The sequence below is a fragment of the Asterias rubens genome, chromosome 11 (genome assembly GCF_902459465.1).
Source record: "Asterias rubens chromosome 11, eAstRub1.3, whole genome shotgun sequence".
NCBI classification, from domain to species: domain Eukaryota; kingdom Metazoa; phylum Echinodermata; class Asteroidea; order Forcipulatida; family Asteriidae; genus Asterias; species Asterias rubens.
Window position 1 is genome coordinate 17,721,779 of NC_047072.1, and position 13,989 is coordinate 17,735,767.

At 43.0% G+C, this 13,989-nt stretch overlaps 1 protein-coding gene across 3 annotated transcripts in view; it reads right to left on the minus strand.

Annotated features, from left to right (window-relative positions):
- The window catches only part of LOC117296872 (dynein heavy chain 5, axonemal-like), a 93,835-nt gene that overhangs the window by 397 nt on the left and 79,449 nt on the right, over window positions 1-13,989 (minus strand). For all 3 annotated transcript variants that reach the window (XM_033779967.1, XM_033779968.1, XM_033779969.1), the window contains 14 exons: window positions 13,133-13,376; window positions 12,574-12,688; window positions 11,963-12,153; window positions 11,110-11,417; window positions 10,248-10,383; window positions 9,363-9,502; window positions 8,745-8,909; window positions 6,496-6,690; window positions 4,789-4,939; window positions 4,492-4,628; window positions 3,948-4,079; window positions 2,991-3,203; window positions 1,754-1,882; window positions 187-313 (listed from right to left, as the gene is read on the minus strand). In XM_033779967.1, the coding sequence (XP_033635858.1) occupies window positions 187-313; window positions 1,754-1,882; window positions 2,991-3,203; window positions 3,948-4,079; window positions 4,492-4,628; window positions 4,789-4,939; window positions 6,496-6,690; window positions 8,745-8,909; window positions 9,363-9,502; window positions 10,248-10,383; window positions 11,110-11,417; window positions 11,963-12,153; window positions 12,574-12,688; window positions 13,133-13,376 (2,383 nt within the window). The remainder of the gene's footprint in view (window positions 1-186; window positions 314-1,753; window positions 1,883-2,990; window positions 3,204-3,947; window positions 4,080-4,491; window positions 4,629-4,788; window positions 4,940-6,495; window positions 6,691-8,744; window positions 8,910-9,362; window positions 9,503-10,247; window positions 10,384-11,109; window positions 11,418-11,962; window positions 12,154-12,573; window positions 12,689-13,132; window positions 13,377-13,989) is intronic.

A 13,989-nucleotide genomic window follows, 5' to 3' on the forward strand; every position in this document is an offset into this window, starting at 1 on the left:
GAAACGGACAATCAAAATGAAAAAGTAAAAACTACAGTCTGACAGTTCTTCAGCAAGTAACATTTTAAGGGAAGCTTTCTACCATCATTATCTTTTAACTGTGTAAGTTTAATGTAAAATTTGTGGACATTGTGTTTTTTGTCCTACAAAAAGTACAGAGGCCCTTTCAGATCACAGTAACCATACCTTCTGGTGGTGGAGTGCTGATGTCTTCCTTCAGGAGCTTGGTCATGTCATTGTGGAGCACCACACTGTCCAAAGCCCAACCCTTATGAGCTCTGGTGATCTCCTGCCTCATAGCAGTCAGGAAACCCTGCAAGAGAAAAACAGATGGAAGTCAGAATTTAAGGTTCAAGTTTCATTTCATAATAATAATATCGAAGTCTTACACATGTATAGCGTGCGTATGTACCAAGGTACTCAAGGAGCTGAGTATATACAAACTTTCAGAAAGATATGTTTTTGAAGTGATGAATTCTGAGACCCAATTATTTAGCATATTATAAGGGTTTACAAGGTGCTCTGGCACATCCAGCAGCCACAGCCAGGAACACCGGGGCGAACCCCTTCTCTTTTCGATAAGTGCACTGGGTTCTTTTCCATGCTTTACAAAACACATGGGACCAACGGCTACATCCCATCCGAAGGACGAGACATTTATTTGCCACAGTAGCATAAAATAAAAGACATCACTCAAGAGCGATTTAAGAATGCTACTTAACAGTAAAGATATCTCAGGAGCTAGATGATACTGAAGAAAGATCCACTTAAGAAGCAGAGTTTGTAGGCAGTGGTCCATAAAGACATGCATTTGCACTGAGACAAAGTCTGTGGTCAAGTCGAGAATTCAAGGCAAACTGTTCAAAGGCTTGAGATAAATTTGCCTTCATGCCCCCTGGTCAATGCCTTCATGCCCTTGGATTGCTCAGGTAGAAATTTACATTTTCGTAACAGGGTGCCCTTTACAGAGGAGAAAACGCCTTGGTGCCTTAACCCTTTCAAAAATGAACCATACAGGTCTGTGCATGTTAATGTTCTTTTGCACCTAGACGTTGCCCACTTTGAGACGCTCCCATGTGGATTGATGTGCCCCATGTAACAATTCTTGTGCCTAGACCTTGCCCCACTTTTGAGACGCTCCCATGTGGAACGATGTGCCCCATGTAACAATTCTTGCGCCTAGACCTTGCCCCACTTTTGAGACGCTCCCATGTGGAACGATGTGCCCCATGTAACAATTCTTGTGCCTAGACCTTGCCCCACTTTGAGACGCTCCCATGTGGAACGATGTGCCCCATGTAACAATTCTTGTGCCTAGACCTTGCCCCACTTTGAGACGCTCCCATGTGGAACGATGTGCCCCATGTAACGTTTCTTGCGCCTAGACCTGGCCCAACTTTTAAGAAGCTCCCATGTGGATTGATGTGCCCCATGTAACAATTCTTGCGCCTAGACCTGGCCCCACTTTTGAGACGCTCCCATGTGGAACGATGTGCCCCATGTAACAATTCTTGCGCCTAGACCTGGCCCCACTTTTGAGACGCTCCCATGTGGAACGATGTGCCCCATGTAACGTTTCTTGCGCCTAGACCTGGCCCCACTTTTAAGAAGCTCCCATGTGGAACGATGTTACATTTTTTTTAAGCATAAACTTTGCCCCACTTTTGAGATGCTCCCACGTGGAACAATGTGCCCAATGTAAACGTTTTTTGCGTCTAGACCCTGCCCAAACTGAGACGCTCCCGATATTTACCTGTGGGTTGAAGAAGCCTGTCATCCAGAAGACGTTTGGACGTCCCTCGAAGCACCAGGTAAAGAACTGTGCATTCCTCTCAATCAGGTCAGTGAACCAGAAACCAAGGGTGGTGGACTCCCAAGATATCTGTACAGGACGAAAGATTAAGAATAATAATTTATTAGATATTAATTTAGCATATGGGCTAAAGAATATAATTTGTTTCCACCCAAAATGTTCCTTCTTTCGATCTTTTGCTCTCCCAGCCAGTCAGTATTTTGACAGATTACACCTTTCATCCTACATCTGTATGGACTGTAAAGGGGGCAACCCTGTTTCAGCCCTAGGAGTAGGTGGCTCCTAGTGGATGATACCCATGCCTACATCCTTAGGGACTGTGAAGGGTGTAACCCTGTTTCAGCCCTAGGAGTAGGTGGCTCCTAGTGGATTATACCCATGCCTTCATCCTTGGGGACTGTAAAGGGGGCAACCCTGTTTCAGCACCAAGAGTAGGTGGCTCCTAGTGGATGATACCCATGCCTTCATCCTTGGGGACTGTAAAGGGGGCAACCCTGTTTCAGCACCAAGAGTACATGTAGGTGGCAACAGCCCATGGACTCTCTCACTTATAACAAGAAGTTCTCTCGATTCCTAAAGCAAAAGTGGTAGTCCCGGTCAATTTCCTACTTTCACCCATGGTAGTAGTTATAAAGCAGGACAGTCCATTTCAGAACTAAGAGGTCTCCTGAATTCCAAAAATATCAACTCCGGGGTAGTAGAATATAAAACAAAACAGGTTCTCAAAAGAATAACATGTCATGTAAGTAGGTACACACATGGTGTTACCGCAAACCAAAATACATGAAAGTCCTTTGGTCTTGCGGACTTTTTTCCCCCCAAATTCAAGCCTTGTATTTGGACGAGGGTCATGAGTAAAAGAGATAAAACCTCACCATAGGGTTATATATAAGAACTAGAGGGCGCACTGGTGATGCTTCTTGCACAAACGCGCAGGACTGTAAGGAGACGTGCGGGGGCCATTCTGCACGCGCGTTGAATATGAAGTAGTCGTTGGCGTTCATGTTTATTGAACGCTACGCAATGCTGTTTTGTCAACTTACAAAATGGCCGCACAAACACACGCTGTGCGATGCTGTTTTGTCAACTTAGAAAATAGCTGCCTGCGCGCATGCCGGATTGCGTATATAGGCCAGTGCGCCCTCTAGTTCTTATAAAATAACTCTTTGATCCACACCTTCTTCCAGCTCTCAGGGACCCTAGCATCGTAGATATTATCTAGAGCATCTCGTAGCGTCTCACTCATGATGATGGTACCGTCGATAGCGAGCTTCAGATCCTGTAGGGTGGTACGCACCGTGAAGATCACACGCTGCATACGGTCAATCTCCTGACGCAAGAAGATGTTGAGAGGGGAAAGGATACCCATCTTCTGCAGACGAGCTTTGACCTGAGGAAGAAAATTAGAAGCAGGAATAAGGTATTGTTGCTTGCAGAAATGGTTTACCGGTTTGGTCAAAGACACCAGTGTCAGACTTGGGCTCAAACTCCCCTTCAACAAAGCTTGCTGCGGGCTTGTCAGCAAGCTTGCAAAGTTTAAAAAATGAAAATTAGGAGGGTTCTAAAAAAAGCAAAAGCAGGGTTCCAAAAGAGAAAATGAGGGCAAGCTTGCCAGCAACCTTGTAGGGTTCCAAAAAGACATGAGGGCATGCTTGCCTCCAGCTTGCCACAAGCTTGCAGGGTTCCAATAATGCAAGCTTGCCAAAAGTTCGTCAGAAATATTGCAGGGTTTCAAAACGACATGAGGGCCAGCTTGCTACAAGCTTTTTCTCAAGCTTGTCAACAGCATTGAAGGATTCCAAAAATACAGGAGAGGGCAAGCTTGCTACAATATTGCTACAAGCTTGCAGGGTTCCAAAAGTTTGTCAGCAAGCTTGCAGAATTCCAAAGGCATGCTTGCCACAACCTTGCCAACAATCTAAATGTGAGAAAGGGCAAGTTTGCAGGGTTCAAAAAATGGAAATGTGGGAAAGTATGCCCAAGCTCGTCAGCAAGCTTGCAGGATTCCAAAAATTGAAGATTCTGATAAACTTGTAGCAACCTTGCAGCCAGCTTGTTGCAAGATTATGAAAAACTTTTAGTAACTCTTGAGGTTAAATACACAGAAATTGCACAGACTTGACATTTTACTTACCTCATGAGGCACAAAGTTTCCAGGCAGTTTCTCCAGCATTTCATCGGCTTGTTTGTAGACGACGGACTCTCTGGTTTCTCCACCTCCGCTCCCACTGTCCTTGGGCTGAATGTTGACGATGAGTTCCAACACCTTGAAAGAAAAGAAAAATCCAAAATGCATCAAACCATTAAATTTTCAAGAGTTTTTAAATTTTCGTCAAATTTCTAAATTGATTTGTGGTCTCAGATGTTTCGTACAAATGAGTCTTAAGTAGTTTCTTGAATTGTTGAAGTGAAGTTGCATGGCGAACATGTGATGGTAATTAGTTCCATACATCTGTAGCAGCAGCAAAAAATGCACATGAACCCGCCCTAGAGGCGGTGCAATGTGCAGCCAAGAGGTTCTCTGAGGAAGAGCAGAGGGAACGCGGTGTGACATACGGATGTAGATTGTCAGACATGTATGATGGCAACTGGTGAGCAACGGATTTGAAGACATGTAACATTGTTTTACTAAATAGACATAGATGGCACTCTACTCATGCTATTAATATCAAAATTACCTCCGTCGCCATGTTGGTCTGGTACGTGATGTCAGCATTGGGGTGAAGACCAAAAGCTTCTGGTGAATCGACCAATGGAAGGTTCTCAATAGCGTTGCGATATTCATCAACGCTGCGACATTTGGGAATGGTGTAACCTGTGCGACAAAAAACCAACATAACAAAAAGACTTAGATTAGTCATTGTTGCTTAATAAAGTGTGAAGTCGCTATGGTGGTACTGACAATTTGTCTTACAGGATGGATTTGATTGCTTTGTGAAATCGACCCCTGGATTAATTTTGACAAGACCCCTTACCTTTGTAGAACTTGAACTTGTCGAGGAACATATCTTCTGAGAACCAGACCCTTGCGTACGTGTTGAGGAGACGTTTGTCATAGTCGTCTGTTACTCGGCCACCGTACTGCACTTCACCTAACATGTAGCGGATGGTATTCCAGGATACACCCTGTACATGGTTAAGAAAAAATGGTTCAAAATATTGTTGTCATATTGTTATCATATAATCAACTGTAACTCGGCCATCGTACTGGACTTCATCTAACATGTAGCGGATGGTATTCCAGGATACACCCTGTACATGGTTAAGAAAAAATGGTTCAAAATATTGTTGTCATATTGTTATCATATAATCAACTGTAACTCGGCCATCGTACTGGACTTCATCTAACATGTAGCGTATGGTATTCCAAGATACACCCTGTACATGGTTAAGAAAAAATGGTTCAAAATATTGTTGTCATATTGTCATCATATTATCAACTGTAACTCGGCCATCGTACTGGACTTCATCTAACATGTAGCGGATGGTATTCCAAGATACACCCTAAACATGGTTAAGAAAAATTGGTTCAAAATATTGTTGTCATATTGTCATCATATTATCAACTGTAACTCGGCCATCGTACTGGACTTCATCTAACATGTAGCGTATGGTACTCCAGGATACACCCTAAACATTAAAAATAGTGAAGAAAGTGAGAAGAGGCAAATAACAACAAAAATAACAATAATAGTTCTTATTTAGCGAATTGCACAAAAATGTTGTGTGACAAATACAATTATACACATTGCACTGAAGGAGAATCCGTCTATCCAAAAGGTGCTGCCAAATTTTTATAGAGTGATTTGTTTTGATCAGTCAGCAGGCACAAACTTATGGGTGATGAGTCAAATCATCAACGGTTACCAGTGCGCTGAATTTGAAGTAATGTGGTACACAACTATAAAACCAGCTATAGTTACAAGATGGCTTTCATCTTAGCAACTTGATTCAGATTTAAAGGTTTCCAAGATATACTGCTGTAATTTTAAAGATGTACATAAAATAATAATAATAATAACTGAATCTATATAGCGCCAAATTACCAAAGGATGCAAGGCGCTTTACAGGGAGACAGACAAAAGAATGGGGAAACCAGCTACGAGTTGGAGAACAGGTGCGTCTTGAGACCCTTTTTGAAGGACAACACAGTCTCTGTGTTTTTAATGGGGACAGGAAGACCGTTCCATAGTCGGGAGGAAGCAGTAGAAAAAGCTCTATCACCGGCTTGTTTGCGTGACTTGTTCACCACGAGGGAGATCGCATCATAGCTTCGAAGGGAGTACGGACAGTCATGGATTTCAAAAAGTGAAGAGAGATAATCTGGAGCACTGTGATTTAATGATTTGTAGGTATGGACCAGCGTGCGGAACTCAATACGTTGGGCTATATGGCTATCTTTTCATTACGTTCTCCCTGTGAGCATAGTAGGGACTTTTCGTTTTTGACGACGGATGGTTCTGCGACGGTTGTTCAGCTAAACGTTGTCGTTTTCAGCACAACGAAGATTCATCCCAAGTACTGTCGTAGAAATTGAGGGACGACCGTCCTCAAAGCCGACGCATGCGCAGATGACGCCAAATGTCATCTTTACCGTCGCAGAACCATCCGTTGTCGAAAACGAAAAGTCCCTAGTGATGGAACGGGGAAAGATGTGAGGTTTTTTTTAGGTCAAAGTTCACCTTCTTAGGGTCCAGGTCATCAAGATGATTGTTAACAAACTGCACACTGGATGTGAAGTCAGCCTGGTTGAACTCATAGGGGATGTTCCAGCCTAGAGGACCGAACTTACGCCTCTCTTGGACGGTGGTGTGAAGGAAGGCCACGGCATACAGGATGGGCTTCCACTGGGGTAGGTTGGAGATCTCAAGTTGCTCCTGAGAGGGGGAAGAAAAGAAACGAGATGTTGAGAATAAAACTTTTGCGGTAAATCACTTTTGTGGTAGTCAGACATAAATTAATGTTTCATCCCGTTACTTGTGTCACTGACTTGAGGATTTATCTAGCAACAAATACATAACATTACAGAGCACTGCTAAGTTTGAAGGCAGAGTTTGCCCTTTGTGGCTGGCAAAGTGGGGCTCAAACAATGGTTAGAGAGTCAAACGCTTCTCACTGTAGTCTGGCCAGGCCAGGCCAGAACAAAATTTGTTACTTGTCCATTTGTGAAGGATTTTATTTCATTAATTCTGGTTGTGAAGCCAAGAGCTCGCAGAAAAGCGAACTTAATCACTGTACTAGACAAGAACCCAAATGGAGAGAAGACACTGGGTGCGTTCGTATAGCTTCCCTGGGTCTATCCCGCGGTGCTCACTCAGTGAGCCCCTGACAAGAGCTAAACGAACAATCACACTCGCACTCTCGTGGTGACGGCATGCAACTCAGGTCACCCCCAAGTGACCCACTCCACAAGCAGGGCACTGGGGGCTGACCCGGGTGAGCCCCGTCAAAGCTGTTCGAATGTACCAGGGAAGACCGGGGTGACCCAGGGAAGCTAAACGAATGCACCCAACGAAGGATGTTTCAGTTTTAGATGTATGAGGAAAACCCCAGAGGGAGTTAATCCAGGTAAAAAACCCAAACAGTCAGGTAGGGACTGAAAACCCAATTCACATACATGTAGTGCCACCGTAGGGATTTGAACCAGGGGTCCTAGAGGTGGAAGGCAAGGCAAGGCAAGGCAGTAGGATTTGAAATGTAGTCCTAGAGGTGGAAAGCAAGGCAAGACAGTAGGATTTGAAATGTAGTCCTAGAGGTGGAAAGCAAGGCAAGACAGTAGGATTTGAAATGTAGTCCTAGAGGTGGAAAGCAAGGCAAGACAGTAGGATTTGAAATGTAGTCCTAGAGGTGGAAAGCAAGGCAAGACAGTAGGATTTGAAATGTAGTCCTAGAGGTGGAAAGCAAGGCAAGACAGTAGGATTTGAAATGTAGTCCTAGAGGTGGAAAGCAAGGCAAGACAGTAGGATTTGAAATGTAGTCCTAGAGGTGGAAAGCAAGGCAAGGCAGTAGGATTTGAAATGTAGTCCTAGAGGTGGAAAGCAAGGCAAGACAGTAGGATTTGAAATGTAGTCCTAGAGGTGGAAAGCAAGGCAAGACAGTAGGATTTGAAATGTAGTCCTAGAGGTGGAAAGCAAGGCAAGGCAGTAGGATTTGAAATGTAGTCCTAGAGGTGGAAAGCAAGGCAAGGCAGTAGGATTTGAAATGTAGTCCTAGAGGTGGAAAGCAAGGCAAGGCAGTAGGATTTGAAATGTAGTCCTAGAGGTGGAAAGCAAGGCAAGACAGTAGGATTTGAAATGTAGTCCTAGAGGTGGAAAGCAAGGCAAGACAGTAGGATTTGAAATGTAGTCCTAGAGGTGGAAAGCAAGGCAAGGCAGTAGGATTTGAAATGTAGTCCTAGAGGTGGAAAGCAAGGCAAGACAGTAGGATTTGAAATGTAGTCCTAGAGGTGGAAAGCAAGGCAAGGCAGTAGGATTTGAAATGTAGTCCTAGAGGTGGAAAGCAAGGCAAGACAGTAGGATTTGAAATGTAGTCCTAGAGGTGGAAAGCAAGGCAAGGCAGTAGGATTTGAAATGTAGTCCTAGAGGTGGAAGGCAAGGCAAGGCAAGACAGTAGGATTTGAAATGTAGTCCTAGAGGTGGAAGGCAAGGCAAGGCAAGACAGTAGGATTTGAAATGTAGTCCTAGAGGTGGAAGGCAAGGCAAGGCAAGACAGTAGGATTTGAAATGTAGTCCTAGAGGTGGAAAGCAAGGCAAGACAGTAGGATTTGAAATGTAGTCCTAGAGGTGGAAAGCAAGGCAAGACAGTAGGATTTGAAATGTAGTCCTAGAGGTGGAAAGCAAGGCAACATAGTTAAGTTTGAACCAGAGTCCTAGAGGTGGAATCAATGCAAGACACCACTACGCCAACCGGGCCGCCCGATTAGGAAACCTACCTGTGTGATACCGGCGTATGTTCTCTTGAGGCCAGCTTTGATACCCTGTGGGGGCTCGTTGGTATACTTGATGGAGATCTGCAGGAGGTTGATGGGGAACTTAGGATGCTCCTCAGTAGTGATCCAAAGACGGAACGAATCGTGGACATTCTCAGCGCTTATAATCTAAAAAAAAAAAAATAACAACAAAATTAACAACTGAATAGTTATGCTTAAACGGAAGCTCAAACAGTGTAACAAAACAGTGTGACAAATGTTTTCTCCCTCTCACAAAACACAATTGTTTATAGTAATAATGCACTCAATAGAGTCAAAAATTAACTGAACATCATCAAATAGTTGCAGCAAGCTCAAAGTTGGGGAAAATTCTTTCATTCTCCTGAAAAAATGAAAAGCAAGCAGCTGACATGAGGCAAATGACTTTTGATGTCAAATCAGTTTGAATCTGTTTTATTCACTTGGAAATTTGTAACACCATGAAATGGTTAACGAGGTGCTGTGGCGAAATATGCTGCCAATCAAACCAGGAACACCGGGATGAACCCTTTCTCTTTTTGATAAGTGCACTGGGTTCTTTTACAAGCCTTTCTCAACACATGGACATGAATTTGAGCTTACCGTGTCTTGAAGTTCGTCGAGGAACCCGAGTCCAAGATGGCAGTTCTGAAGGAGGACCCATCCACCTTCCGACATGAATCCACTCAAAAGCTTACGGGCGTGTACTTCTTGACCTTGACCCATACTGATAGAGCGACAACCTGCGCAAAAAAAGTCAATTGCTTGGTGTAAGTTTTGTGTCTCAGAAAGTATTGTTAACACTAAATGTACATGCATGTTTGAAAGTGCAAACAAGTTGCATCTTCCTTTTAAACCCTTTCCTTTTTTTTTTACACTTGGTGAACCCCCCTCAACCCTCCCCCCCCAAAAAAAAAAAGTGTCACAGTCGCACCCTTAAGAGTTCTACATGTTCATTATGTTGAAGATTTTCCAGGCAATTTCATAGTAAAAAATTATGACTTTTCCAATGGGCGAAATGGAATCAGATTTACGACTTAAGTGAGAAGACTATTATTGCCTGGTGTCACATGGCCCAGAAACATTATTATTTTCTTGGTAAGCACATATTGAGGGTTATTTACTGATCAATGTACGAGAGGCTCCTACTAAGCATTACATTTTTGGTAAGCAGCTATAGACCGTATTGAATAGGACGTCACTATTCAAATATCTGCCCTACAAGATGGCGTCTGTGCGCGTGTGCGTGTGCATATGCCGTAGAAATCTAACCGGGAATGCTGCATGCTTCGTTGATGTACGCGTTTGGACGCGCATACGACCTGCCCTACAAGATGGCGACTTTCATAGCAAAAAAGGGTTTTTCAATTCGGTCTAGTGAGGGTTACTTACAAATATTCATTTTCTTAGTGAGTCCTTCAATGGTTAATGAAAGGGAAACCTGCTAAGGATGATTTTATTGGTAAGCAGATATGGAGTGGTACTTACGGATATTCATTTTCTTAGCGAGTCCTTCAATGGATGCAGTAGGATCTGATCCCATAGACAGGAAGCAGGCCATGGGTGTCTTCACGTCAGACTCCTCCCACATCTTCTCCATATTGAGGATCACTCCCTCGGCAAACTAACACCAGAAAAAAAACCCAGACACAAAGTAAGTTATTATTACCATTGTTATTAATATACATTTTTGGTAAGAAAACACATGTGCTTGCAATGCAATGTTAACACCCCTATTCATCCATGATGAGTGCTCAGCAGCCGATTTTACGAAATGCTAGGATTACGAGTTAGGACGAGTAACTCCTCCTAACTTTGGATGGGTTCAATGCGCCCTAACATCTATGGATACGGAACTGAACTCGTCCTAAGTCCTAACATTAATCCTAAGTTAGGGAGAGTTTGGAGTAATCGGAGGCTGGATGCCGTAGCAATGCTAGTTCACAAGAACTTTAGATTAATGTCCAATTTTAAGGACAAAGCAATCATGGTCAAGAATCTTGCTACAGGACACAAGTGCCATGACCGGACTTCAAACCCATATTGTCATCTCTTACGCAGAAACTTTCATTTCTGAGAGTACGATGGTCTCCGACAGACAAAAGTAACAAGTAATTTATTTCTATATGGACACAAGATTATTGAATAATTCACAAGAATGTTTGAGGCAACACATTGTTTATACTCATACGTTTTGGTGTTTGTGTGTAGTTGATTGGTGAGGTTCATTTCTTGCCCAGCATGTCCAGGTAAATAACGAGAAAACTGAAATGTGAAGAAATGTCCTTATTGGTGACTGCCTGTTACTAGTAAACCGTAAATTGACATAGCCTAAAGGTTTTACACTCACCTTAACACCGATGGCGTCAGCAATGTACTTCCTAGCCTGTGGGATGGTACGGTCCGGACACCAAGACCTGACCAGCAGCAGCTTACGGAAGACATCCAGTGACGAGGAGTATCCATCAGGTATGGTAGCCTCCTCCGGTGCATCTTCATCAAACCATTGCTTCCAGGCCTTGTCATTGCGCGCCACCTGGCCCAGGATCTGGTTGAACTGTGGCAGCTTGCAGAGCTGGACGAGATTGAGCCATGTCATGTCCAGGATCCACTTCTTGGGTTTGGGTTCGACGGCGTTTAGGTCCAAGGCGGCACCGCCTGAGGGAGAAAATAAAAGACAGATAATGATTGAGATGAAATAAGTTTAGTTTTATGGAAATTATCATGTAGAAATCACAGAAATCGCATGATTGAAATATATTTCAAAGAAATTATAATAATTTCTTTCTTTTTTTAGAGATCACCTTCATTTTAACTTTTTTTTTGTATGGCCCTCAATGCCTGCCAAAATTAAATTAAACATCCATTCACGTGCAGCTACCAACCACATCTCTTGCTGAACAAAGTAGATAAGGAGCCACTCTAGGTCAACCTAAATAAATTTTGGTTTCCGCCAGGTGAACTTATTATTTACATTGGCTCTGCTCATGACAAGATGGACGTCTAAAACCAAGGCGCTCCATAGTCATTCTGAACGACTGCAACAGTCGATCTTTGCACTTCTAGCGTGTCCAGTCGTTCTTAACTGTTTCAGACATCAAACTTTTCATGTTCTTAATCTAGAATTTAGTTCGATGCGACTCTGGAGCACCTGTCATGCCTGTCTGGAACGGGTGTTAGCGATTTATGCAATTAAACCCTACCTTTGATAAACGTCTGGAACTCGTTGTGTTTAATCTTGCCGCCCTGCATGTCAATCTTGAGTGCCAGGAGGATGGTGAACAGGAACTTATGGTTCTCATACAGACCGCGAGCCGTGTATTTAAACACCTCGTACGTCATGTACTCGATGATGTTGGCTATACGCTTGGATGTGATTGGGCTCTTCTGGGACCTGGGGGAGGAAAGGAGAATAAAGGTCAAGGTTCAAGGGTCATATCTGTCATGTACTCAATGATGTTGGCTATACGCTTGGATGTGATGGGGCTCTTCTGGGACCTGGGGGAGGATAGAAAGTCAAGGTCAAGGGTCATAGGTAATGTACTCAACGATGTTGGCTATGAGCTTAGACTAAGCAGTAAAATTACAAATACAGTTAGATAGAAGCTAATAAAGCATATCAAGGGGTCCAAACTGGCTGAACACATTTTCAGGGTGGGATTCAAGGGAGGGACATTTTGAAGGGGACTCATGGGGGTGGGAAAGGGGCGAGGTAGACATGGAAACGCAAGTACTGACGACAAAAGAAAGGTAATACGAGGGATGAAAAATAAGTACATACTGTACTGGGTGAACTTGACATGATTTTTCTTACCTGGCCATCGAGATATCAAAGATACCCAAGAACTGTTTGAGAGACGTCTGGTACATGACGTTCACCATGCTCATCTCGGTGATTAAGAAGTACAGTGTACTGCCTCGGGTAGCCACTATATGACAAACAAGCAAAACAAATTAAAATATAAAAGTCAAAAGTGTTCCTGATTTGTTTGACAGCAATGCGCAACGGCACCTTGTAAACCATTACATGGTGCTACTGTATCTAAAGGACCAGGTCCAAAACTTTAACAAAATCATAGTCTGTGTCCCTCACAGGAACAATATTAAATGTTGAAGCGCCATGTGCGTCACTTGAGTAATGAATTTGAGTGCTAGATGAGAAGCCAATTTACAGTTTAAACACGAGATTAGATACCTGTTATTTTTTCCTGTGCAAATAGAACTAAAATAAAATAAAAATAAGAAAAAATGTAGGTAAAAGAAGTAAAAAGAAGAACACTTTTCCTCAAGCATTTTCAACTGTTTTTTTTTTTCAAAACGAGGTTCACTTTAGCTTTTCAAAGTTTCAGAAGGAATAATAGAAGCAACCATACCAGGTCTGAATTCCTCTCTTGCCGAGTTGATCCGCAGCTCCGTCTCGGCAGCGATGGTCAGTTTCTCGCTCACTTCCTCCGCAGTGATCTTAGTGACTCCTAACACCTCGATAAGAGACTCGTCTTCAACGAGGGAGCCCTCCGTGCTGGTCAGTCGGTACAGGAGATTGTCCTCAAGCTCTTGCATCTTGCGCTTGTTGGCAGTGACCTCCTCCATCAGTTTTGTACGCTCAGACTCCAATTCCTGCAAGGTCGGGATAAACTCTTTGTTTAGTTTGTTTAGATCATTTCCCGTCAAGGGAACTCGGCAATAGACAGGTTCACTATCCATAAGGGTACAATTTCATACAGCTGCCTAAGCAGGAAATATTGCTAAGCAAATATGAGTAGGATACCAGTCACAAATGGTACATGTGACATGGTTTCTTGGCAGTTAACTGTATTCTGGTGAGCAAACAGTTAACTGTATTCTGGTGAGCAAAATTAATTTGTGCTTAGCTACTTTGTGCTATAAGCAGCTCTATGCAATTGATGAGAGCTCACTAACATGCCTAAGCAGAAAATACGCTATAACATTTTCAGCTAAGCAAAAATGAGTAGATCACCAGTCTCAGTTTGTGAAATTATTCCCTCTGATGAAATAACATGTTTTTGAGAAAGAGGTTATTTCTCACTCAAGTTTGAAAAGACTTCAGGCCTGAAACCTTTTTAAGGCATCTGAAAGCACACAAAGTTGTGCAACAGTGTTTTTTCCTCTTGTAACTATGATGGGATATTGAGGTCCGATTTTCAAAGGTTTGTTATTTTATGCATACAATGGGATACACCAAGTGAGAATACTGGTCTTTGACAATTAC